At 39.6% G+C, this 27,845-nt stretch overlaps 1 protein-coding gene across 3 annotated transcripts in view; it reads left to right on the top strand.

Moving 5' to 3' along the window:
* The window catches only part of UBR3 (ubiquitin protein ligase E3 component n-recognin 3), a 106,630-nt gene that overhangs the window by 35,675 nt on the left and 43,110 nt on the right, over nucleotides 1-27,845 (top strand). The window contains exons 20-30 of one of the 3 annotated variants that reach the window (XM_083352215.1): nucleotides 669-810; nucleotides 1,216-1,320; nucleotides 6,673-6,846; nucleotides 7,047-7,079; nucleotides 9,479-9,939; nucleotides 16,686-16,774; nucleotides 21,749-21,898; nucleotides 22,462-22,595; nucleotides 25,933-26,043; nucleotides 26,261-26,473; nucleotides 27,431-27,567. In XM_083352215.1, coding sequence (XP_083208341.1) covers nucleotides 669-810; nucleotides 1,216-1,320; nucleotides 6,673-6,846; nucleotides 7,047-7,079; nucleotides 9,479-9,939; nucleotides 16,686-16,774; nucleotides 21,749-21,898; nucleotides 22,462-22,595; nucleotides 25,933-26,043; nucleotides 26,261-26,473; nucleotides 27,431-27,567 — 1,749 coding nt within the window. The remainder of the gene's footprint in view (nucleotides 1-668; nucleotides 811-1,215; nucleotides 1,321-6,672; nucleotides 6,847-7,046; nucleotides 7,080-9,478; nucleotides 9,940-16,685; nucleotides 16,775-21,748; nucleotides 21,899-22,461; nucleotides 22,596-25,932; nucleotides 26,044-26,260; nucleotides 26,474-27,430; nucleotides 27,568-27,845) is intronic. The other 2 variants (XM_083352216.1, XM_083352217.1) reach the window with 2 other exon arrangements.

Consider the following 27,845-nt stretch of genomic DNA (forward strand, 5'->3'; position numbering starts at 1 on the left):
ATTTTCTATGTTGGGTTTTATGTTAGGCCCAATCTGGGTGAATTGCAAGCTGCTTCTAAATATAATGGGATATTTCTTGTGTTCAAGCCAAGTACTAGAGAAATAATCTGTGAATATGCAGGACTCAGAATTGGATATTGAATCAATTGTGCATGGAATATAGTCAAGAGAAAATCCGTTAGTGTGGATAAGCTCTAAAATCTGATCAATATTTATATATGGTTTCAATTTAGCCAGGGAAAAACTGCTTTATTTACAGATTATGACAAGTTATCTCTTATTAGGATGCTACATAGCAGTTATATGTATATTTTTTGCATACTGCAAAAATTTTATGAAATGCATGGTTCTGAGCTAGATGTGGTCTACGTTTTTATTGCTTTGGTTTTTAAAAATGATATGTCAGAATGATGTATCACCAGCCAAATTTCACAAATATATAACCTTTTCATTTTTTTAGTGAATTGAATAATGTGTTCCTTCAGGCGAAGTAAAATCAGATTGGAAGTCAACCTTTTGAGTTTCTTCTTTCCTCAGACTTCTATTCCATTTTCTCCTCCAACTCTTATATCCTTAGGTTAAAAAGTTATCCAAATTCAAGTATATAGTTAATCTTCATTTTTACAAGTAAAGAATATTCAGTGTAGAATTTCTGTCTGTTTTTACAGTTTAAAACAGAGTGGAAAAGTCCATGGGAATCCTTGGCCACCCTATAAGAAACGAACACATTTGCACCCAAGTTATAAAGGACTCATGAAACTCTTGCACTGCAAAACTTTACACATTGTGCTGTTCACTCTACTCTACAAGGTAATTAGTGGAAAGGCTGGGATCAAGAATTTGAAAATGAATTTAAAGAATTTAAAAATGACTTTTAACGTTTTAAATTTTGTGTGAAAAATAATTGTTTTTATTACACATAATACAATGCAAGACAAGACTTTTTACATGTTGTCCTTTTTCCCATTGTATTTCCAAAGGAGAAACTAAACACAAGTACATATATTAGTATGCAGCTTATTAGTATGCATGTACTTTTTTCAGTTTGGGGTTTTTTTTTTTAAAAAAAGGATAATATTCTTATGGTAAAAGGATTTTTCCAGCTGTAGCTGGCATTTCTTGTAACATTCATTTATATATGGGGGAGTTTTTATTTCCCTGAATTCTAAATTGGAAAAGTTTAGAGAGTAAAAAAATGTGTTTATTTTGTTATAGATATTGATGGATCATCAAAATTTGTCAGAACATGTCCTTTGCATGGTTTTATATTTGATTGAATTGGGAGTAGAGAATTCTTCTGAGCAGGAATCTGATGAAGAAGTAAGTGCTAATTAAAGCATTTTTAGATAGAAAACAAATGGGTTTTGCATTGAAATGATGCGTCGTTGTGCTTTTTTCAGGCTTCTAGCTACTCCAGGTTTTCTCCAGTTTTCCCTTCATCTTATATTCTGCTATATTCCCTCCCTGCCTACTGAGTATGTGTTTCTTTATCCATTTATAGGTTTTCTCTTGCACCTGTACTGAAGACTCAGTTTCAGTACTTGCATGAGATGTAAATTCTCTGTTGAGAAATTAAACCTTCAATTGTGAAGGTATCTTAGAAATATTAAATATGACTGTGAAAGTGTCCTACTCAAATTTTACATTATTTTTTTCATTCATTTATATATACTTTCTCCTGTTCCAGCCATTCCATTCTGTTTTCTTCTGCCACTTTAGTTGATTATCCCCATTCAGGTCAACCTATATTCCATATATGTTCTATATTCTTATTTTTTTATTTTATTTTAATCACATTTATATCCCGCCCTTCTCCGAAGACTCAGGGCGGCTTACAAGCTTAGCAGTAGCCTTCATTCTATGTATATGCCTGCTTATTAGGGCTTTCATACACACCCCAAGCGGCATTATTACAAAGTCAGCTTAATTGCCCCCAACAATCTGGGTCCTCATTTTACCTACCTTGGAAGGATAGAAGGCTGAGTCAACCTTGAGCCTGGTGGGACTCGAAACTGCACTAATTGCAGGCAGCTGGTGTTACTTAAGGAGGCATTAGCCCACTGCTTCACCAAGGCTCTTATGTTACTGAATTACTATGGCAGGGGTGTCAAACTCAATTTCATTGAGGGCCACATCAGCATTGCGGTTGCCCTCGGGGCCGGGTGGGCATGGCCAGGGTGGGTGTGGCCTACTGGGTGGGCGTGGCCTACTGGGTGGGCATGGTTAGAGTGCGTATGGCCTACTGGGTGGGCGTGGCCAGCTCTACATTGTTCGCATCAAGGGTGCCTATGGGGGCCTGGGCAGGAGTGGGACAGATCTGAGGGTCTCTGGCAGGAGGAGGGTCTCTGGGCCAGGGCCAAGGCAGTGGGGGCCGTTCCCTCACTGTTTCCAGGATGGCTTCGCGGGCCGCATGAAACCACTTCGCAGGCCGGATCCGGCCCCCAGGCCTTGTGTTTGACATGTCTGTACTATGGGATAGTTTTTAATCATTCCTACAAAATTGTGCCATTTGCAAAGATTGAGGCTACCCCACATCTGCTAATACCGTATATACTTGAGTATAAGCCGAATTTTTCAGCCCACTTTTTGGGCTGAAAAATTCCACTTCGGCTTATACTCCAGTCAACAAAAAAAACTTACCGAGGACTTGTGCGCGGCCGAGGCTTTGGTGCTTCCGGGATCGCCCGCACCTCTCCCAAGCCACCGCCGTCCGAGACCTGCCGAAGTTTGGGGAGGTTTGGGGAGGTGCGCGCGCACCTCCCCAAACTCCGCGCCTTGCCTGCCTGCTTCTTTCCGCAGCGGAAAGAAGCAGGCAGGCAGGGCGCGGAGGAACGGAGACTTGCCGACGTTTGGGGAGGTTTGGGCGTCTCCCCAAACCTCGGCAGGTCTCCGTTCCTCCTGCCGACCTTTGGGGAGGTTTGGGCGCCTCCCCAAACCTCCCCAAACCTCGGCAGGTCTCCGTTCCTCCTGCCGACCTTTGGGGAGGTTTGGGCGCCTCCCCAAACCTCCCCAAACCTCGGCAGGTCTCCGTTCCTCCTGCCGACCTTTGGGGAGGTTTGGGCGCCTCCCCAAACCTCGGCAGGTCTCCGTTCCTCCGCGCAGACCTGCCGACGTTTGGGAAGGTTTGGGCGCTTCCCCAAACCTCCCCAGGTCTCCGTTCCTGTTTGGGGAGGTTTGGGCGCCTCCCCAAACGTCCCCAAACCTCGGCAGGTCTCCGTTCCTGTTTGGGGAGGTTTGGGCGCCTCCCCAAACGTCCCCAAACCTCGGCAGGTCTCCGTTCCTGTTTGGGGAGGTTTGGGCGCCTCCCCAAACCTCCCCAAACCTCGGCAGGTCTCCGTTCCTCCGTGCAGACCTGCCGACCTTTGGGGAGGTTTGGGCGCCTCCCCAAACGTCCCCAAACCTCGGCAGGTCTCCGTTCCTGTTTGGGGAGGTTTGGGCGCCTCCCCAAACGTCCCCAAACCTCGGCAGGTCTCCGTTCCTCCGCGCAGACCTGCCGACCTTTGGGGAGGTTTGGGCGCCTCCCCAAACGTCCCCAAACCTCGGCAGGTCTCCGTTCCTGTTTGGGGAGGTTTGGGCGCCTCCCCAAACCTCCCCAAACCTCGGCAGGTCTCCGTTCCTCCGCGCAGACCTGCCGACGTTTGGGGAGGTTTGGGCGCCTCCCCAAACCTCCCCAAACCTCGGCAGGTCTCCGTTCCTGTTTGGGGAGGTTTGGGCGCCTCCCCAAACGTCCCCAAACCTCGGCAGGTCTCCGTTCCTCCGCGCAGACCTGCCGACCTTTGGGGAGGTTTGGGCGCCTCCCCAAACCTCCCCAAACCTCGGCAGGTCTCCGTTCTTCCTGCCGACCTTTGGGGAGGTTTGGGCGCCTCCCCAAACCTCCCCAAACCTCGGCAGGTCTGCGCGGAGGAACGGAGACCTGCCGAGGTTTGGGGACGTTTGGGGAGGCGCCCAAACCTCCCCAAACAGGAACGGAGACCTGCCGAGGTTTGGGGACGTTTGGGGAGGCGCCCAAACCTCCCCAAAGGTCGGCAGGTCTGCGCGGAGGAACGGAGACCTGCTGAGGTTTGGGGACGTTTGGGGAGGCGCCCAAACCTCCCCAAACAGGAACGGAGACCTGCCGAGGTTTGGGGACGTTTGGGGAGGCACCCAAACCTCCCCAAAGGTCGGCAGGTCTGCGCGGAGGAACGGAGACCTGCCGAGGTTTGGGGAGGTTTGGGGAGGCGCCCAAACCTCCCCAAACAGGAACGGAGACCTGCCGAGGTTTGGGGAGGTTTGGGGAGGCGCCCAAACCTCCCCAAAGGTCGGCAGGTCTGCGCGGAGGAACGGAGACCTGCCGAGGTTTGGGGAGGTTTGGGGAGGCGCCCAAACCTCCCCAAACAGGAACGGAGACCTGCCGAGGTTTGGGGACGTTTGGGGAGGCGCCCAAACCTCCCCAAAGGTCGGCAGGTCTGCGCGGAGGAACGGAGACCTGCCGAGGTTTGGGGACGTTTGGGGAGGCGCCCAAACCTCCCCAAACGTCGGCAAGTCTGCGCGGAGGAACGGAGACCTGCCGAGGTTTGGGGAGGTTTGGGGAGGCGCCCAAACCTCCCCAAACAGGAACGGAGACCTGCCGAGGTTTGGGGACGTTTGGGGAGGCGCCCAAACCTCCCCAAAGGTCGGCAGGTCTGCGCGGAGGAACGGAGACCTGCCGAGGTTTGGGGACGTTTGGGGAGGCGCCCAAACCTCCCCAAACAGGAACGGAGACCTGCCGAGGTTTGGGGACGTTTGGGGAGGCGCCCAAACCTCCCCAAAGGTCGGCAGGTCTGCGCGGAGGAACGGAGACCTGCCGAGGTTTGGGGAGGTTTGGGGAGGCGCCCAAACCTCCCCAAACAGGAACGGAGACCTGCCGAGGTTTGGGGACGTTTGGGGAGGCGCCCAAACCTCCCCAAAGGTCGGCAGGTCTGCGCGGAGGAACGGAGACCTGCCGAGGTTTGGGGACGTTTGGGGAGGCGCCCAAACCTCCCCAAACAGGAACGGAGACCTGCCGAGGTTTGGGGACGTTTGGGGAGGCGCCCAAACCTCCCCAAAGGTCGGCAGGTCTGCGCGGAGGAACGGAGACCTGCCGAGGTTTGGGGAGGTTTGGGGAGGCGCCCAAATCTCCCCAAACAGGAACGGAGACCTGCCGAGGTTTGGGGAGGTTTGGGGAGGCGCCCAAACCTCCCCAAAGGTCGGCAGGTCTGCGCGGAGGAACGGAGACCTGCAGAGGTTTGGGGAGGTTTGGGGAGGCGCCCAAACCTCCCCAAAGGTCGGCAGGAGGAACGGAGACCTGCCGAGGTTTGGGGAGGCGCCCAAACCTCCCCAAAGGTCGGCAGGTCTGCGCGGAGGAACGGAGACCTGCCGAGGTTTGGGGACGTTTGGGGAGGCGCCCAAACCTCCCCAAAGGTCGGCAGGAGGAACGGAGACCTGCCGAGGTTTGGGGAGGTTTGGGGAGGCGCCCAAACCTCCCCAAAGGTCGGCAGGAGGAACGGAGACCTGCCGACGAGCCGCGGCTACACAGGGTATTCCTGTGTATTCAGGCTTGCAAAATGGCGGATCGAGCCTCTGCTGGCGGCAGAGGCTTGCAGAACGGCGGATCGGCTTATACTCGAGTCAATAACTTTTTCCAGTTTTTGGGGGTGAAATTGGGGGTCTCGGCTTATACTCGAGTCGGCTTATACTCAAGTATATACGGTATCTTTTTGTATGGATGGATGACATGATTTTAGTTCTATTTCCACAACATGAGAAATCTCCAATATATACTAGCATATGCCCTTGTGATGCAGTCTATTTTAGAGATTTATATGTTTCTCCTGGAGTAAAGATAGATGTATTTAAAAGGTGAAGGTAAGCTCGAAGGAAAAATAATATAGCATGTCAGCTAAAAATGAGCATTTTAGCCAAGCTAATCTTGTACAAGTTACCATTTCTTCTCCACTTACCAGGCATCGTATAGGAATAGCAGCAAATCACAAACCTCTTTGAAGGTTACCAAAAAAAAAATGTATTGCTGACCTTGGCATATGGAAGTATGGATTCCATAGGATTGCTATCTTAATTTTGGGGGGGTTGCATTTATGTATGAGGGTAGATTAGGATTTTTTTAAAAAAAAATAGTGTATTGAACATGTCACAATAATCAGGGACTCATAAAATGCTAAAATGTTAAAAAGAAAAATCTATGATAATAATGTGACCCTGGAATGTAGTAAAAGTATTATGTGCCCAAGTTTTCTGAGTAATTTGTAAAGCGAGATAATACATGTTAGGGCTATGCAACCCATTTGGGGACTTCACTTGGTTAGCAATTCCAGGAGACTCACATCCTGGACAATTCTTGAGACTTTTGAAGTTCCCCTGATAAGACCTGAGGTGACACAACCACTCTTAAGAACGTCTCTCCAAATGTTTTTGCACAGCATGAATAAGTATAAATTCTGTTCTATCTTAAACATACTTCCCCCTCCCCCCCCAAAAGGAGATATCCTTAGAATTGGTCTATATTTTTATTGCTGTTAAACTAGTTACATGGCTAAATAGAGAACTAGGCATTTTTTTGTACATGCTGAAGTTGATATTTTTATATATTTATTATTTGTGCTAATTGAATCCTAGAATGTTGATCATTGGTTTCATGTACTATGGTTGATATTCTAGGATTCCATGGGAGGCCATGAACGTTGCCATGATAGCTGGTTTCCAGGGAATAATTTGGTGTCAAACATGCGTCACTTTATTAACTATGTGCGGGTACGAGTACCAGAGACAGCACCAGAAGTGAAAAGAGAACCACCTGCGAGTACAAGCTCTGATGGCTTAGCAACCTGTCAGGTAAAGTTGTAACCTCTTTTTTTTTGTGTGTTACTGTGGTAATGTTAGATGTCTTAAGTTCAGCGTAGATTTTTAATCTTTTTATAGGGAGTTCAAGTAAGCTTTGCTTAAAATATATTTTTCTCTGTGTACATATCTGGTATTTAGCAATATAGTTCTAAAGGATTGTTAACCTCCTCCTTTTTCCTCCAACTTATCAGAATCCAAGGCGTTCTAAAGGACTCCAGAGAGAGGTAGATTTGTGTGTATTTTGTAAGCCTAATGCAACGTTGCTTTAACTACGCTGGCCCTAACATTATTGCACTTCCACAGTCGTTTCAAATTACCGAGGAGCAGTAGTCCTTAAAATATTCGTATGATTGTATTAAAAGATATATGAACATAGCCCTTTAGTTCGGTTCTAAATTCAGTATGCGAGCTGCCATAAATAATAATTAACCTGTCAATGGAATACATGCCAGCTTGCTTTGTTTGAGTATTTGTGATTTTTTTTTGCTGGAAGTATTGTTAATTAATAATTTTGCTGTTTAGTTTCCTCTTTTCTCAGTAAACATAGGCCTTTGGTACTATTAGAAATAATTTGAGTTGAAAAATTATTCAATTTTTAATATTTTATTTTATTTATTAATAATATAAACAAATTATTGTTTACATGCTTCATAACTAATTCACAATTGGGCTGCTACCTCTCAGATGGAAAATTTAAAAGATCCCTAGTCTGTTGTCTTATGTAAAATGAACGTGCATTCTTAGATTTTAATTGGAATTGAGATTATGATGAAAAAAAACTCTACTAAATGGAAAGCAAGTATCCTACTTTAGTTTTTTTTTAAGGGTGGCAATAAGCTCGTGTTATACTATGACCTACAGCTTCTTGTGAAATATATCACATGGTGTGGAGTTTGATTCTTCAGTTCATCACTAGAATTTCTCTTAAGCATTCTATATGTTTTGGAATATTAAATGTACAGTTTTAAGGAAGAAAAAATGTTACATGTACTCCCCTTCTAAAAATGTTAGGCCACAAATCGATAAAAATGCCCACAATAAGAGAAGTTCCAGAATCTTACTTTGGATTTTAAAAAATTGATTAAATGTACATTCTGGTCCTTATATAAGAGTTTATTATTTCCCAAAAGTTCAGTTTGGGATGTGTTCCTATTCCATTGTTAATTTGACTTAACTTTCGCTTTTTATATTGCAACCTGCTGAAGTGTATTAACTTATATTGCCAGCAAACCTTAATTTGAAATCGTGGTTTGAAGTTGTCTTACGAATCTCCTTTTATAGTGTTTGTGGCCTCTTGTTCCATCCAAATTTCATTACTTTACTTAATTTTAGTTGATTTTTTCATTTTGTTCTTTTCTTTGGTATAAAGGAGAAAGACAGCTAGGGGAAAAAACCTTACACAAGCATTTTAAGAACTTCTCACTCACAGTTCACAGACTTCTCTGTCCCTCTTTAGTTTGCCTATCATTCCTTTCCCAGATCCTTTTTGACAAGCATTCCTGTGTCTTCACAACTCTCCTCCATTTTACAAGGAGCGACAATGAACATTTACCTCTGTCTCATAAAAGATACATATTAAAAGTGCACAATTGCTATATGGTAAACTAAAGCTGTTCAACAGTTTGAATACTTTGTTTTAAAACCTACCAAGCCAATACTAAATACTGTTTCTGCTCCAATCCTTACAGTATTTACATTCAGGATCAAATTACTGTAAATAACTGTACTTCTTGTTCCCTACCACTAACATTTTAGTACTGAAAAAAGAAATAGAAATAGAAATAGCAGAAAATATGTGTTGGGGGAGTATTTATTACTTTTTATTATGTACCTCCTCCTCAAAATTCTGAGTGGTTTACAAGTTCTGTCTGTTGGTCTATCTGCCCCACGAAACATTTAAACATAAACCTGTCCATGCTGTCAAATCTAGGTTAAAAAAATAAAAGCGCCTTCAAAAAAGTATAGCTGAGTTTTACTACTCCAATTCAAAGGCTAGATAATTTTGGAATATCTTTCTGGTCCTGTAGTTTTGTAAAACAACCCATACATTGAGTAGGATTTTAGCTTCTTCAATGAACCATGTTTAGCAATGCACACAAATGCAGCTAAAATTTTTAAATAATCAAAGCCTAGCTTATGGATTCAGTCAGTTTAAATGTAGAAGAGGAAGATGGGATAAGGAGCATTTGATCCTTCTGATTGCATTATCTGGTGTAGCAGTTGAGAGACTTATGTACACTTTAGCCTTACAGAGCGTGTTGTTCGTTTAAGATGCATTTGCATATAATGCTTAGCTAGCATTTTTAGAAAAAAAATGTTTAACAAGCTAACATGGCCTGATTTCACACACACTGCTAAACTGTTACAAATAAATTTCCATTCCACGCCAAACTAAGCGCATTATGGTTCAACATTATATATAAAGGTTAAAGGTTAAATACTGTAATATGAAATAAAATTTGTAATATAAAATCTTCCACGTTACAGTATTTTTCATTTGTCAGTTTCATTTTAGATTAAACTAAAAGAACACATAAGAATACTTTTGATGATCTTTTGCTGTTGCTGCTAAAAAGTGGTTGTTGCGGTATCTAATGCAGTGCTCATATTCTTACTTTTTAAGAATTCAGGGACTGCACAAGTGTTCAGTTTGGTTGCAGAGCGTCGAAAGAAATTTCAGGAGATAATTAATCGCAATACTACTGAAGCCAGCCAGGCTGTTCGACCGAAGTCTTCAATGAAATGGTCTGCTCCTGGTGCAACACCTCAATTAACAACAGCTATTTTAGAAATCAAAGAAAGCATACTGTCTTTGCTCATTAAGCTTCATCATAAACTGTCAGGAAAGCAGAACTCCTACTATCCTCCTTGGTTGGACAACATGGATGCTTTAATTCAGCATGAAAACCCAAAATATTTTCATGGCGATGGAATGACTGCTGTAGAAAGGATTTTATTAAAAGCTGCTTTTCAGAGTAGATTAAACAAACACATCATTGAAGAAATATGTAGAAGAGTAACTCCAACTGTGCCACCAAAAAAGATTAGTCCAGCAGAGAAGAAAACTTTGGACAAAGAAGAAAGGTAAGTTTTAAAGTGTGGACAAGAGAAGCATGGTGTTATTATTTTGTTCTTAAACTGTTAATGTTGCCTTATTTTGCATTTGAAAACTTACTGTAAAGAAGTGGGTTGCATGCAAAGACTTCCGTATGGGTAATACAAGCCAGGTTCTAATTTAATCCTTTATTTTATCTTATTTTACAGTTGTACAGTATATTTTCTAGTAATTGGTGGGTTTGACTTGTTTAGATGATAACAAAATCTTAAGTTTCCTTAAAATATTTTAATGCATTTCTATCATTTTCCACAAAATATTAATGGCATATCTAGATTTGGATGGAATACAAATTCTTAAACCTAGCATGAGAGCAGAATACAAATTATCTCACTATGGTATTCTTTCAATGCCCCTGAACTCTGCCCTTCTGAACCTGGTGGTGAATGGTTTCATTAATTAGGAGCAAAATTAAACATTATTTGAAATATTTTTTTGTAGGAGATGAGAAGACTGAGCTGGAGGGCAGGTTTAAATGTGTAATTAGTTTGGAGTCATTTCACATCCACAGGAGATCCAAGTCCAGCCCCGCATGAATTCCATTGACCCCATTCTAGTTCCAAATTAGCTTGGACCACTAGTTCTCAGATTCTTGAGTACAGGTGAAGAAAGTCTTAGTGCTTTGCACACAATTCCTGCTCCAGATTATTTGTGCCTGACAATTTTGTAGTTTTGAATGACAGAATAAGATATAGTGAAGCTATAGTAAAAAAAAAGACAAGAAATTTGCCCCTACATAATGTTTCAGTTAAAGTTAATTCCTGTGTCTGTTCCAATTGCTAGCCACATTGTCAATGGGCATCTAGTAAAATGCAAGCATCTAGAAAAGCATGTGAACATCAGCGGAGACGGGCTGTGGGCTGTCAAGACTTGTGGAGCTGAATGTCTACGAACTGGAACAAAAGTAAATACATGGTGAATGCGAAGTTGGTCAGGGCGCAGTGAAGAATCAGATGAATCAGAAGCAGATATCTGGTTAAAATGGGCAAAGTACAAGAGCTTTTAAGATGGTTGCCTGTATATGAACATATAATACAAAATTGATGTTCTAAGGGATAGCTTTTGTGTATGTTTGTGCCTTTGAGTCAGTCTTGACTCCCACCGATTCCATAGGAAAAGTCCTGCAGTTTTCTTGGGAAGGTTTTTTCAGCGGTGGTTTGCCTTTTTCATACAGCTGTGAGAGAGGTCCTAGCCCAAAGTCACCCAGCTGGCTTCGTTTCAATGGTAGGACTAGAAGTCTCCGAGTTTCCAGCCCAGTGCCTTTAACCACTGTACAAATCTGTCTCTCAAAGGAATAGTTACTGATTAGTTATTTGTTGCCTGTCTTTAGAGAGAAGAACTACAGAACCGAATTGAATCGAATATGCATATCCAGTGACAATATCTAAAGATTTGTTAAAAGAGTTTTCCCTTTCTCAGGAGTGAGGGTCATATGGCTGAGGCAAAAGGTCTTCTTTGTGGGAGCTCTCACGCTTTAGCCTAGAAGTCTGTAAAGCTTCCTTGTGATTTTTAGACAGCTTAATTTTAGTGAGCCTTCAACTTTAAATAAATTTTATTGGTGTCCATCTTAGAGTATTATTATTATTATTATTATTATTATTATTATTATTATTATTATTATTATTATTATTATTATTATTATTTATTAATTATTATTATTATTTCTGTTGTTTTTCATCATTTGGATGTATTTATGCTATAGCTTTTACAATGTTAATGTGTTGTAAGCCTTACAGAATATACTGAGTTCAGTGAGCTATGAAACTGGTAAATATATAAATCTCAATCTCTTGTCTAGCAGCTTTCAGATGTATTAGTTGTTACTGTATCAGCAGCGATCTGAGGAACCTTCCATTTTAATGTAATTGTTTTTAATTTGTCATTACAACAGAGTATTCTCCAAAATTAAAAAAAAACAACAACGAAAATGCCAGAGAGAAGAGCAGAGGAATTTTGTTGTTGTCATTGATTTGTTGAGTAGGTTAGGCCTTCAAACACTTACGCATACTTCTTTTATGTAAATGGTGCTCGGAGTGACAGAACATTTTACAAACATGGCACAACAATCTCGCGTTGCAATTTAAAAATTCTTCCCTACAGCAGGAATACATCTAGCATCTGCAACTCTGACAATATTCCCAGTAAAAATGAGTGCATGTGTAAGAACTTCAACTCTTTATAATGAGCGCAATCTAAATTTGTAAAAAGTATTTTTACAGTAGTATGGTAGAATATATGCCACTGCCATGTATTTTATTTTGGTAAATACTCACCTGATAGGTTTAGTTTAGTTTATTATTAGACTTATATACCGCCCTTCTCCCGTAGGACTCAGGGCAGTTCACAAGGTTTTTTAAAAGAAAACAATACAACAATTACAAAAATTAAAAACAAAATGATTACATTAACCTTGAATATAAAAATCCCAATTAAAATCCAATTAAACCCCCAATTAATACTCTCAGTCCAGGCCAGAAAAGCTCAAAGAGTAAGGTCTTCAGGTCCCAGCAGAATGAGCGGAGGTCAGGGGCAGTCCTAAGCTGTACAGGCAGCTGGTTCCAAAGGGCCGGTGCACCCACAGAGAAGGCCCTCCCCCTGGGTATTGTCCGTCGGCAATCTTTTACCAGCGGTACCCTGAGAAGACCTTCCCTATGGGAGCGCACAGGACGAAGGGAGCTTGATGCCGGCAGCAGGTGCTCCCTCAGATATCCCGGACCCATGCCATTTAGGGCTTTATAGGTCATCACCAGCACCTTGAATCTCACCCGGAGGGCAACCGGAAGCCAATGCAGCTCGTGGAGCAGAGGTGTTACGTGGGAGTATCAGGAAACCCCCATCACAAACTGCGCGGCTGCATTCTGCACCAGCTGAAGCCTCCGGGTGGTCCTCAAGGGCAACCCCATGTATAGAGCGTTGCAGTAGTCCAATCGGGAGGTCACAAGCGCATGAGTAAACATCATACTATTTTGGTATAGATAAATTTGCATAAATTGGAAATTTTACAATGGAAAATTGAGTTTCCAGAACACAGAGCCGTATTTCTGATCTGAGTCATGTTGTACAGACATTCTTAGAAGACCTATGCCAATAGAGAACAGATTGTGGCAATGTTGTGTGCTAGATCTTTTATAGTATGTAAAATCATTGCACAGACATAAATATCCAATATGACTTGCTTTATTTCAACTGAACATGAATCACAATAAAGTTCTATCTGTCAGTGCTTCTTGCAACTGCCATCTCTCAGCCAGGATGTTGAGAAGCTCAGCTATTGCTGTTGGTGCTAGAAGAAAAACCAAGCATAAAGAGGCTGGATGACCTATTTTCTAGCTTATTCATCTTAGGCAAACTTGGCATCGCCGGCAGAATTTGTTGCTATAGGAACTAAGGCATAGAAAAGAATTTTGCTGGGTTGCTTTGTAATACTTTCAGTCTTTCTGCGTGGACCCCCTTGGGGCATTGCGGAAAATTACTGACTTGTACTGATTCTGTCAGTTTGTTTCTGTCTCCTTATTAAGGCTTTCTATTTACAGTTAGCCAGTTTAACAAAGACATAGTGGAGGGAGATATCTTGGGAAAATATGAGTTGCCACATATTCTTGATGTAAGTTTCTTTTGAGTGATTACAATTTACTTACGTGCTGAAAACATGTTTAGCCCCCTTCCAGTTTAATACCTCACGATGGTACTATTCCGTATTTGTGGGCACTGTTTTTTAAAATTTATATACAGCGTGTCCTTGTTTTATTTAATGTTTTGTTTTATTGTATTCTATACTGTTTCGAATTATATAACCTGCAATTACATAGTTGGAAGGGGCCGTTTAGATTTAGATTTTATTAGATTTATATACCGCCCTTTCCCGAAGGACTCAGGGCGGTTTACAGGGTATTTAAAATCAAACAGTACAAAATACAAAAGTTAAAAAACAATTAAAAAAGATTAAATTATCCCTTAACTAAAAACCTCAGTTAAAAATTCTCAGCCTGGGCCGGAAAGCTCGAAGAGACAGGTCTTCAGGTCCCGGCGAAATGAACGAAGGTCGGGGGCAGTCCTAAGCTCCGCAGGCAGCTGGTTCCAGAGGGCAGGCGCCCCCACAGAGAAGGCCCTCCCCCTGGGTGTTATCCGCTGGCAATCTTTTACCGGTGGCACCCTGAGAAGACCCTCCCTGTGGGAGCGCACTGGACGAAGGGAACTTGATGCTGGCAGCAGGTGTTCCCTCAGATATCCCGGACCCAAGCCATTTAGGGCTTTATAGGTCATCACCACCAGATTAGGGGTAGGCAATGTTGGCTCTTCAATTCTGGGAGTTGAAGTCCACGAGTCATAAAAGAGCCAAGGTTGCCTACCCCTGGTTTAGATCAGTAAACCTATCCCTCTCAGTCACAAATTAAACAGTCACAATAGATCCCCATCCAGTCTCTATCTAACACATCCAGAGAAGGAGAATCCACTATATTGTCTCCTTTAGGATGAGACAACTTCAGCAGTCTTTCACATATTTCAAAGATGTAGCTATCAAGCTACCTTGTTCTTTTTTTTTCCTGGTCCTTGTAATGGTATTTGGGAGTGACCTTGGAAGTTAAGGGCAAGAGCTGCAGCAGACTACCAGCATGTAAAAGGTATTTCAGCCCACAGAAGGAGGGAGGGCATTGGAAACATTTCAGAAAGGACACCCCCCCCCCATACCAGTTGCCCAGAGAGTAAAAGGAAAGGAGGAAAGAAATACTTTCTATCTTGCAAGATTAGGTTAATTTTTCCTTACAATAAAGATAGTGCTAGCACACCTAGTTGTGCTTTTTGTCTGGGCTACCTTTATCATTCTCATTTGATTTTTTTTTAAGTTCCCTTGATAATTTTCTAAAGCATATTTTTATGTGGACATAACCGTAAAGTTAGTAAAGGTTTGAGAAAATTTCTGATATCCTTTCAGGCAAAATAACTAATTGGCCTGGATGGTGTTGTGTTTTGATAGCATGCAGTCAGTTGAACAATTGCACCCAAAGGGTACTCATAAATCAGGCATGTCAAACTGCTGGCCCGTGGGCCGGATACGTCACGCCGAAACCGTGCCCACTCCATTGCCAGCAATGGGGGAAAAGTCCCGATACATCACGAGTTTGACATGCCTGTCATAAATGATTTGACATTGCCGTGAGGTAGTCTCAGGTAGAACCCCACAGTTCTCCATCCTTAGCCCAGTACTGTTTGATATTTTTAAAATCATCCAGTGATGAAGCAGAAATTTGCAAGTGGTATTAGGTGTATTGGCTAGAATCCTAAAGAACAAAACCAGCATTTAAAATAGTCAGTGAGATAATGTTTACCTGTGACAAGTATAACATTCTGCACCTGGCTACAGGATGAGGAAACCTGGCTTCACAATGGTGTGTGATAAAATTCTAGGAGTAATATGAGCAAAAAAAGTCCAATGCAATTCTGGCCTGTATTAACAAAAACATCACATCCATTTCACAGGAGGAGGTATTATTTCCAGTTGTATTTTTTACTGGTTAGATTACAATTAGAATATTTTACCTGGTTCTGGACTCTGCACATTAAATAAATATGGAAAGGCTGCAGTTTGGTTCAAGGTGTTAAAAGAGAGAGGTATGTTTAACTTACAAAAGAGAAGACTAAATAGAAATACGATAGTGCTCTATAAGGGTCTAAAGTGACATAAGCAAGAGGGATTGTATTTATTCTTGTTGGAATTGAGAGCAGGAGGAAGATCAACAGATTGAATTGAAAAGAAAAGAAAGATACAGGCTGAGCAGTAGGAAAAATTATTGATGGTAATACTTGTTAATAGAATACCTTGAATAGTAGAGTGGAAAACACGGACACACTACTCGTGGGAACTTTTCCAATGGAGGCTGGATGGCCTCCTTTTCAGAATAATTTAAGGATTCTTGCGCTGGTGAAGATGTTGAATCTGATAACAGATGATGGTGATGATGATATCCCTTTAATTGTGTCTGATTCTCATCGATTCTGTGGACCAGCTTTCTCCACATTTTCCTATCTTGAACCACTTCCTTGTTTTATGATCTGGCTGGTGTTGCAGACCCTTTCAAAACAATATACTAGGATTCTAGGGTATTAGCTATTTTGTGTTGTCTGCAATTTTTATAATCAATGTCATTTACTTTTTCATCCAGTGGTATAAATGTTGAGGAATATAGGTCTCATGACCAGCTCCTGTGGCATTTTACTTGATGGCTGATTCCAGTTTGATAGGATACCATTGATTAGTGTCCTTGAATGCAGTTTTCAATCCACTTATGTATTCGTCTAATTGTATGTCTTTCGGCACGTATGCAAATAGCTTGCTAATCAAAATAGCATGCATTGATGTCTTTTGATCTGTTAGTCCTTGAGCTAGTCTATTATTTGGAGCTAAGAACATTTGTCATCTTTCAGGATTTCTCAGAAGTAATGCACAGGTAACGAGTTATTTCTTAACTGAAACCATGAACCTTTCTTGTAATGATAAAGAAGCTCCCATTTTCTGCTTCTGACCTAGCAGGCTAGAAGAGAAAGCAATAAAAGAAAAGTTGAAACACTTGAAAGTGACTTTGGGGCAAAAATAACCTTTCAGATTTGAGCAGGAAAAAAATAATGCAAATTTCTTCCCATATCAATCTATAAATAGACCTTATAAATAAATGTCAACAATCACTTTATAATTATCCCCCCTTTTTTATTTCATTAGACGACAAAAGGCCAGGGAACGACAGCAGAAGCTTTTGGCTGAATTTGCATCAAGGCAGAAAAGTTTTATGGAAACTACTATGGATGTTGGTAAGATGTGCAGTCTGTTTGCATCAGTCATTGTTCTTGACATTGGGAAATGAAGTTAAAAGTCAAATGAGGAAGACTAGAAACTCTTTTGGACTGAAAGGAACAAAGTAGTATCTCCTCTTTAGATTCCATTTTAGAACAAATAGGAAAGAGTAACTATGGAAATAATTGTTTACATTCAAAATGAAGTTCCAGACAAACAGTGATGATGAATCTCTGCTCTAAATATATAAGCAGTTTTGTTTCCATGTTAAACATACATTGAAAAAAGGAATAGGTCTTTATATTTGTTGTAGTAGTTGCATCTGAAGCAGACAAGGATACTTCAGTTTTAGCATGGGCACATTCATTACTGCTCAGCTATTCCTTAAAGGTCCCACACTTTTCTTGAGATTTACACGGTATTGACATGGACTCAGGTAAATATACTTTTGAATTAAGATAGGTGGCAGGATGTGTGATGATGAGTCATCCCTGAGGTGACATCTCCATAATGTTGCCAAAACTAAAACTTGTATTTTCCCGAGTCTTTCATTGCTCCTATGCATGCCCGGGCACAGTAACTGAGGTTGTTGGCTTTAAAATGTTATTTATTTATGTACAGGTAGTCCTTGAGTTACAACAGCAATTAGGATCAGAATTTCTGCCACTAAGCAGTGTAGTCATAAAGCATTATGTCCCATGACCACATGACTTAGCGATAAACAATCCCTGCAGTTCCCCGTCGTGGCTGTCATTAAGTGAGCACTGAGGGTCATTAGGTGAGCACCTCCTTGCAACTTCCTGCCAGCTTCCAAGATCCAAAGTCAGTAGGGAAGCCAACGGGAAGCTGCAAGTCCCCAGACAGCTTGCAAGCAGGCCAGCACCCAGGTAAGTGGCTACCGCTGGGTGGCAGAGCGGGGGAAGGGGTATGTAGGGCAAAGCAGGGTTGGGGTGGCTGCTGCTGGGTGGGGGAGGGTGTGCAAGAGTGTACAAGTGGCTGAGAGGGTGTGGACAAACGCAGCAAGGCTCAGGACTAGTGTATGGGTGGGGAAGATTTACCCAAGCAACTTGCAACCTTCCTTGCTAGCTTCCCTAGTGACTTTGATTGGGAGCAGTTGGCAGGGAAGGCTGCAAATCACAATCACATGACTGCGGGACGCTGCAACTTTTGTAATGGCAAGCCAGTTGCTAAGTGCACAGATCTCAACCACATAACCACGGGGTGCCGGAGCCATGGGAACTTTTGAGGACCTATCATAATCATTACTCATTCAGCACGGTCAAAACTTCGAATGGTGGTGAATCAGTGGCTGTTAATCAAGGATTACCTAAGTGTAATTTATATCTTTATATCTTTAATTCAAAATTAATTAATTAATTCAAAATATAAATTTATATCTTTAATTCAAAACCCATGATGATATTATGTGCACCATCCTGTTTTTCTCCATCACAGTAAACTTATGAAATTGGCTAGGCTTGACTCTCTACCAACACCTTGAATTTAAGCTAAAAACATACAGGTAACCCATGTACCTGGTCACATGCATTCTGGGCCAGTGGTTTTCAAAGGCAGCTGTGTAGTCTTTTTGGAAAAGGGATTTTTCAATAAATTATGTATATTAGAAACTGAAGCTCTCAGTTATAAAAATGAACCCCTTCTTTCTTACTCCAGGCTATAGGAGAGTCTGGGGAGAAATGTATCACCTGTTTTGGACACTCAGTGTAACTATCCTCCAGACTTCTGAAGCATAAGGTTTCTTCTATTTAAATATCTCCCAATTGTCTGATTCAATCCTGGGTTTGAACAAATTACAATGTGTAGCCCTCAGGATAATCTAAAGTATCTGAATCAATATTTTCCAGTCACTCTGAGGATTGTCTTAAAGGGTAGACAGGTAATCCTCGACTTACAACAATTCATTTAGTGACCATTCGAAATTACAACGGCACTGAAAAAAGTGACATGATATTTGTCACACTTAGTGTTGCAGCATCTCCTTGGTCACATATTCAAAATTCAAATGCTTGGCAACTGACTCATATTTACAACTGTTGTAGTGTCTTGGGGTCATGTGATCACCTTTTGCTACTTTCTGATAAGCAAAGTCAAAGGGGAAGCCAGTAACAGTTGTGTTACTAACTTAACAACTGCGGTGATTCGCTTAACAACAGTCTTAAGAAAGGTCATAAAATGGGGCAAAATTCACTTAACGATTGTCTTAGCAAGAGAAATTTTTGGCTTAATTGTGGTTGTAAGTCAAGACTACCTGTACTGTTGTCTTATTTCAAATTATTTGAAATTAAAGGTTTTCCTTGAATTATATTTCCCTTTATTTTAAATAAATCATTTAAAACTAAGTAAATACTTATATTTTAGCTAATTTAATTTACTTTTTAAATCAGTTTATTTAATAAACTTATTTTAAAGGTTTTTTTTTAGCTAATGCCAAATAGAAGTGGTTAGGAGAATGAAATTGGCATTGAAAGAAGGTGGACATGTCTTTTTCTAGATTTCTTGATAATTGTTTTTTGTTTTTTGTAAATGCTCTGCTAACTGCAAATCATCTTGAACTGATTATATATAGTATTATCTCTGCAGAAGGTCTGTGGGTAATTCCCTTGGTAGAGCAGGAAAATTTTTTGCCTGTAACTTCAAAAACTACTTATGGTCAAAGCCAATAAAACTGGATCAGGAGCCTTATTCAACATACAGCAATTTCCTATGTTCTTTCCTTAATCATGTTTGGTTTAGGTCAGGGGTAGGCAACCTTGGCTCTTTTATGACTCGTGGACTTCAACTCCCAGAATTCCTGAGCCAGCATGAGCTACCCCTGGTTTAGGTCTTTAGACAGGAAATTGATGAATTTCAAGTTGTTATAAGGCAAAACAACATGTACTGGTAATAATAATTCATGGCTGGCCAGTTTTTCATTGCTGCCATAAATGATGTCTTTAGAACAGCTGTTCTAAGGGAAAAATTGCATCATTTTGCATAAAACTGTATGACCTTCAAATCTGACTAATATGATCGTATGTGATATATTCAGAAAACTGTAAAATTAATGTGTGAATTTTAGTTATCTGAGAATTCACAAAGAGTATCCATTTAAACTGTAGTGTAGGTAGAGTTGTTTCCCCCCCCCAATCTCTTATTAATATTGCATCATTTAGCACGCTCAGTTTCTGACGTAACGCTTTTTGAAAAGTTGAAGGTGAGAAAGAGAGAAACCGCACGGCACCGTTTTAGAACATAAATAGCTTGCACTGGTCTTCTGAGAACACACATGCTATGTTAGACCAACCAATCATTATCCTGCTGATTCTGGGAATTATCTTGATGCTGCAGTTTCATAAGGGCAGCGCTGCTTCCAGTTACACATTGTAAACTCTTTAACTTTTTGGAATATTAACTGTTTTTGGGTGTTTACATTTAAAAGATATGAAAACAGAAAACATTTAACTATCAAATTCTGGAGCAGAGGTATCAAACTCACAACATCATGTGACGTGTTGTAACGTATCGTGACTTTTTTTCCATTGCCGGCACAGTTTCGGCATGACGCATCCGGCCCGCAGGCTGGCAGTTTGACACCCCTGTTCTGGAGGATCAGAAAGGTCTGTGTTTGTTCCAATAATCCAGGACTGCCTGTTGTTGTTTCTAAACACACACACAAACACACACACACACACACACACACACACACACACGTTTGCTGAAAGTTCTCTTGATCTCCCAAACTGCAATAACTAGTAACTATTCTGTATATTTATTTTCTATTTATTTGAATACAAGGTAGACATTGGCGATATATTGTCTGGTCTGGTGCTAAAATGCCAAATAAGAGTAACTCTGGATTACTGAAAATGGGAACTTCTCAAAATAAATCAGTTCATAAAAACAATTAAGATTAATGCTGTGAATTTTGTTTTGGAGTTCTTCAGCTAATTAAGTAAATGTACACATGATCTTAAGTTTAGCTGAGCTAAACCTGAAAGATATTGGGCATTCAAAGCGTTAATTTAAATACAGGAGTATTATGGCTTATTTTTTAAAAAATGTATATTGTAAAATGAGAGCCACTTTGGCCCAGTGGTTAAGACACCATGCTAGAAAGCAGGAGACCATGAGTTCATGGTTTCAGTAGTCATCTTATTTCATTTCATTCTTTATCTATTCCGATGCACTGATGGCTCTTGTCGGATATAGTTTACAATAGTTCTCTTTTACTCTGCTGGCCTCAGCCATCTGTCTATCTTGGAAAGTTCTGTTCCACTAGTGCCAATACTTCAGCTCTATGGCTCAGATGGCTTTGTTATTTTGTCTTTGGGAAGGGTCACATAGTGGGCTCCTGCAAACATTGCCAGGCTTTTATTAAGCAGGCCTACTGTAGTTAGTCATTCCATTTGTTAGTCACTCTGTGAGAACAAATCCTAAGGGCAGCAGATCCCTGAAGCCACTAACAATGAGTCAGAGATATTAATTGAACTTTTGAAGATCTTCTCCAAGGTCATACTATCCAGGCTGTATCAAACAGCATGACTGTTACCCAATAAATAAGCAAACAAGATGAAATGAAGTCTATGCCACATTTGAATCTTATTTTTCAGCTTTGACATTAGCATTCAGTTGTCATCTTGGCGATTTGCGTGCTGAAATCTTCACAGTGTCCTGGTTGACCAACTCAGCTATATTTGGTTGACCACTCATGCTGTGTACTACAGTTACATATGAACCTAATAAGTCCATTATGTTGCAAAATCTAATAAATAAATTTTCCAACATTGCAGAACTAAAATACATACCAGGCTCCCAGGCTGTTCTTATAGTCTGTTACAACCAACACTTTTAAAAGCATGGAGATGATGTATTGCATCGGTAAGGTCTGACCGTAAAAAAACATCCTCCAGGGGAAAGCAATAAACTTCACATTATAATAGTTCAAATTGCAATTAATTTTCCCTATTCAGTCTTATTTCTCCATTCTTTAGAATCACCAGATGCTGATATTGCTATGGAGATTGCAACAGCAGAAGAACATGTTTCTGAAGCCATCTATGATTGTGTTATTTGTGGCCAAAGTGGCCCTTCTACTGAAGAGCGACCAACAGGATTAGTTGTTCTCTTACAAGCTTCTTCAGGTATGGCTTCAAAATCAAACTCTAGTGGCACCAACAGATTAGTGAGATGAAGAATATATTTGTCTAAGAATATTTGCTACTGTACTGCAAAGGAACTAATAAGGAGAATGAGAGGCAAGGCACATACCTCTTTATACGCAGATATAAATTATCCAAGTTCTCACTTATTAGAGAATAGAAACATTAGGTTAAATAAAATATAAGAGTACAATTAGGTTAAATAAAAATTAAGAGTACAATTTATGTATGTGTGTGTGTGAATGAAGAGAAAGGCATTAATACAAATAATATTTTAACTGCTTGTTAAAATAAAATGTAACATTTTCTTGATCGTATTGGCTTGATAATATAATATCCATACAACAAATAGTTATTGTTCAGTGCAAGTAATTTAATCAGTTCTGTGACTCTTAACTCACTTACCCTGCATGGATGGGCACTTTAATTCTGTTTTGTGATATGCTGTAAATATCTTCTCTCTTTCTCCCTCTCCTCTTCCTCCTCCTCCCCCCCCTCTCTCTCCCTCTCCCTCTCCCTCTCTCTGTCTCTCTCTCCCTGTCTAGTTTTGGGACAGTGCCGTAATACTACTGAGCCTAAGAAGTTACCAACATCTGAAAAGGAACAAATATATCCTAATGATACTTGTTCGGCAATATTTGAAACACGCCTTGCAACTTTACAGCAGTTCTTTAAAGATGTACGTAGATTTTGTAGCTGCATGGTGGAAGACTACTCCATTTGTTTTCTTGTATTGAACTTATTTAGAACTAGAGTTTATGTTATAAAAGTTTTGCAAGGATGATTTTGTTGAAGGAAATCTCGTCACATTCCTTTCCTGATCTGGAACCATTCTGCTTCATTATGTTCTGCTCACATGCTGAATATATGTTGAGACAAGCCAGTTTGGAAAAAGGTAACTGTGGTTTTAAAGTTAGAGGAACAAACATAAATAACCTGCACTATTCTGGGAACTCTCCTTTAATAGCGGAAAATGCCAAAAACTGCAAATGAGCAGGAAGCTCTAGTAATGAAAGTCAAGGAATATATTGAAAAAGTAGGACTACAACTAAATGACAGCAATACAACAAACAGGCATGGAACTGGTTAGAACAACATTAAAGTTGACATAGAATGGTGGATAATTTTTGCTTTTGGCGCTGTGCTTTCAACAGTAAGGGAATCAGTTGTCAAGAAATATACAACAGATTTGTAACCATAAAGGTCTTGGAAAAGATGCTCAGGAGTCTATATCAAATAGTTAGAACAGTGTAGATAATGGCTTTCTTGTGATGCAGCTATGCATGCAGAAGTTGGAATTTAAAGAAGCAGGATATAAAGTATAAATACTTCTGAATATTAGCGTTGGAGAATGGTCTTCAGAATACAACGGATAGCCAGGAACATAAATAAATGGATCATAAAATAAAGCAATCTAGAATTCTCAAGACACAAATGACAAAGTATTATATTTTGGATATTATGCAAAAGTTCTGTAATATTTAGTCTAAAGCAACAGACCAAAAGTTCAAGTCCCGCCTTGGCCATTAGCAGTGGGCTAATGCCTCCTTAAGTAACACCAGCTGCCTGCAATTAATGCAGGTTCGCATCCCACCAGGCTCAAGGTTGACTCAGCCTTCCATCCTTCCGAGGTAGGTAAAATGAGGACCCAGATTGTTGGGGGCAATTAAGCTGACTTTGTAATAATGCTGCTTGGGGTGTGTGTGAAAGCCCTAATAAGCAGGCATATACATAGAATGAAGGCTATTGCTAAGCTTGTAAGCCGCTCTGAGTCTTCGGAGAAGGGCGGGATATAAATGGAATTAAAAAAAAAAAGTCAGCTGGGAGACCATGGGCCAGTCACTTTCTCTCAACCCAACTCATCTCACTGAGTTTTTGATATGGGGAAAATAAGTGGAGAAAGGTGTGTGGGATATATTCACCACCTTGAATTATTTATAAAAACAAAGGTAGGAAATAAACAAAATCACCAGCAGCAGGGTGGGTGGACTCAATTACAACAGCAGTGAATACACTATTGAGAGATTTAAAAAGCTAGATGCAGGACAGATTATCTTGGAGAAATTTTATGTATGAAGAAACTATACTATGAGTCAACATGTCAGCACTTAAATCAAGCTACATTAATTATCTCTTTAATAGAGTCTTGTGTAATTTCTTCAAAAACTTGAAACTAATCTATACATTAATATTTATGGACTCAAATGATTGTGCTTTCTAGAAAATTAGTTGCTAAAGTAATTATAGCGAGAAAAATAAATAAATTTTGGTTAGAAGAAAAATGTATACCTCTGAAATCCTTTGAATTGTCTGCTGAAATGCTCTGAACAGTAAAAATAAATCCTGTTGCTAATTTCCTTAACAGTATATATAATTATAATAGTATATATAATTAAAATTATTAAGGAAGGTTTCAAGAGATAATTTTAATTAGTTACAAATTTGTTTTTAAAATGTTAAAGCTTTACTCTGTGTTGAAAATTGTATTCCAAATGCAACCGCTATTACTCAGTGTATATAATAATAATGTTTTCTAGGCTAATTTCTGTAGTAATAACAACACTTATAACTGTAACAGTTCTGGGATTTCTGTGAGGGCATTTATGATGAGAATTGTGGCTGGATGCTGGACCCAGGTTGGCGAATCTCTCTAGAGGAAGGCAAGATTGTTGAGATTATTCAAGTGATTCCAGAAGCCACCATTCATGAGCAGATTATTTTGTGATCGGTTTATGAATTGAATGACTAGGAATCTGGATTCCATCAAGCTGGCCCTTGTAATGTAGCCTTTTATGGACATTAAGCTCAACCAAGTCATGTTTGTTAATCACTCTTTGGATTTCTTTTTTTTATTGTACTAGAAAAATTAATACCTTTCAGACTGGCAAAGTTTTACTGTATTTGTCAGCTGAAGGCCCTTCTCCTTAGGGGAAGGGTGTCAAACTTGCCATGTCACGTGACGAGTCACGACATATCACGACTTTTTCCCCAGTGCTGGAGCTGGGATGGGCGCAGTTTTGGCATGATTCATCCGACCCGTGGGCGGGCTGTTTGACACCCCTGCCTTAGAGGAAAGTAGCATAAATGTGATTTTTAAAGTTTTGTAAATATATGGATTTTTTTTAATTATGCAGCAAAAGGGTGCTTAGAATGTGGATTTTGGAAAGTTAACAGATTTGGAATTATAGCTTTGAATTGTTGTTGTTGTTGTTGTGTTGTAATGAAGTTGCCGAACTAGAACAAGTTGCAACGGATAATTTTGAAATTATTTTGAAGGAGGTTTTAAATATGATAAGCAATGAGAAGAAAATGGAGAAAGATATGGGCACACAAATGGAACTGACGGATAATTTACTCCTTATTGAACCAAGAAACTGACTTGGATAACTTTTTCTTACTGGAAAAAAGAGAGCTCTGTTATTTCTTGAAGGATTTTATTAGGTGACAAACAAAAAGAGAAACTTTAATTATTGGATATGCAAAAGAAATCTGTTATAAGTTGTGAAAGATTTCTGGTTTTAAAAAAAACTAGTTCTGGGACTCATTTTGAAGGGGTTAAAATAAGATTCTTAAAACATAGGGAAGGAATATAAGAGTTAAAAGTAAAATAATGTGGTTTGCTGAACTTTTGTTGACAAAGCTTTGGGATTTTTTTTTTACTGAAGAGATGAACTATGGGGCTGAAGACAAATTATATTGTATTTAGAAATTGATAAGCTTTTAAAATTGTCTACTGAGCTAAAGGGGGATGTTACTTTATTTTCTTTTTTTTCTCCTTTTCTTTTTCAAACTTTTTTGTAATACTTTTTTTGTAATTTGTATTTGTTTTTATTCTTTTCACTCATAATACAGTACAATTATTTAGTAACCACAGCAGTCCTTTTTAGATTTAACAGTGTCTATACCATTCTTGCTCATTAATAAAAATATGAATACCTTAATGAATTAGTGTCCTGTATTTTAAAGTAATGATGTATCCACGTGTATTATCTTAAACGTAATGCTTTACTGTTTAGAGTTCTTGTCTGCAATCAGTATCGATTGGCTGGGAAGGAGGTGTATATGTGCAAACATGTGGCCATACATTACACATAGATTGTCATAAATCCTACATGGAATCTCTACGGGTAAGACAAAATGAAAAGTTTCTTTTATAACATTTTTTATTCATTATGAGAAGTTTCCAGTAGATATTGGTGAAACTTCGGTGAACTTTTAATGTATAAGAAATGAAATCCACATTTATAAACATGCTGCAGTACTTCATCCATTTCATAAACAACACAGTTACAATTATAAATGTTTGCCATTTCTGAAATTCACTTATTTTGTTGTTTCTTTTAGAATGATCAGGTTCTCCAGGGTTTTGCTGTGGACAAGGGAGAATTTACCTGTCCTCTGTGTAGGCAGTTTGCCAACAGTGTCCTTCCATGTTATCCTGGCAACAATGTAGAGCGAAACCTTTCTCAGTGTCACAGTACCAAGAATATGCAGGAGCTCATCAAGGAGGTGGAAGAACTTCAAGAGCAGCTGGGAACTTTCCCAGTAAGCATCAGTGTAAGGCAGAAAGATCCTTTGTTAATTTGTCTTTCCATCTTCATTCTGTTTCTCTCCTCATAATTCATCACCTGTTTGGTAAAATTTCAAAAGTTGAACATTCTCTACCATTTCTCCATTAAATGCAAATGTTTCAGGAAAATTAATGTTTCAAATAGATAGATTCAATTATATCACCTTTAAAATAAAGTTACGGTTATCTCAGCATTTTGCTGTTGAATTTTAACATAAGTATTTATTGATTATTAAATCCATGCTTTCCAGCTTCTTTTTATAGAACTAAATCATATTTCAAGCAGTGTTGTAATGGTGTAAAAATAACTGCATTTATGACTGAAAACTATTTAAAATCTTCCAGTTTAGAAGGTTTATCATTATGGATTATTCATTTTATCATAACCTTTTTATATATAGTTTTCTATTTTGAAGCTTTATAATGACATTCACTTTCGTTTATAAACTTTGGGCTCCAATTTACCCAAATCTGCCTGGAAATAAATTACAATTCTATACTTTTGAGCAGATATTACAATACTGATTAATATGTTCCAGTTAATACGTTTTAGTTTTTTCTATTTCTTCTTACTTTGTACTGCTTAGCTTTTAAAAGAATATAGCCTATTTTTTTATTAAAGTGAACTTTATGTTTTGTATTCAATCACATGTGCTGATTTCAGAAACAATAACACAACAAAAATATAAATTATGTCTAATCTTAATGAAAGGCTAGCATGTTGGAAGTGTTTGTTTAAAATATCTCTGTCAGTGAACTCCAGTGAATACTTTATTGAATAGCTAAGAGTTTGTTGAGCATCTCTCTGTTAAGGTTTAATGTAATATTGCAAAATTCTATTTAATGTTTCACCGTCTTATATTTGCAGAACTCTTTGTCTTGTGTTTTTTCTGTTACTGCTGCTGGTTTTGCTAAACATATTCAAGCCCTCTTTTCTTTAACAGTCAGAAACCAATTTAAGTAAAGAAATGGAGTCAGTGATGAAAGATATCAAAAATACTACCCAGAAAAAATATACTGACTACAGCAAGACTCCTGGATCACCAGACAATGATTTTCTTTTCATGTACTCTGTAGCCAGGTGGGTAAAGCACTGTTCTAAAGATTGCTTCTGTTTGTCACTCATTCGGGTTGCATTAATGAACAACCCTCAACTTACAAGTTTATGGTATGAGGAAATGTGGGTGCAACAATGAATAAACGGGGATTGATGAACTTACCAAGCATTTCCCACATAACCTTGGTAATAAAAACCAAAAACAATTCAAAAATTTTGTATCAGACCATGTCTAATTTATTTACTTCAACAGATTTTATCCTCAAACTATCGCTCAAACACTTCTTATATTTTTAATGATT

Source organism: Vipera ursinii, assembly GCF_947247035.1.
Source record: "Vipera ursinii genome assembly, chromosome: 1".
Taxonomy (NCBI): domain Eukaryota; kingdom Metazoa; phylum Chordata; class Lepidosauria; order Squamata; family Viperidae; genus Vipera; species Vipera ursinii.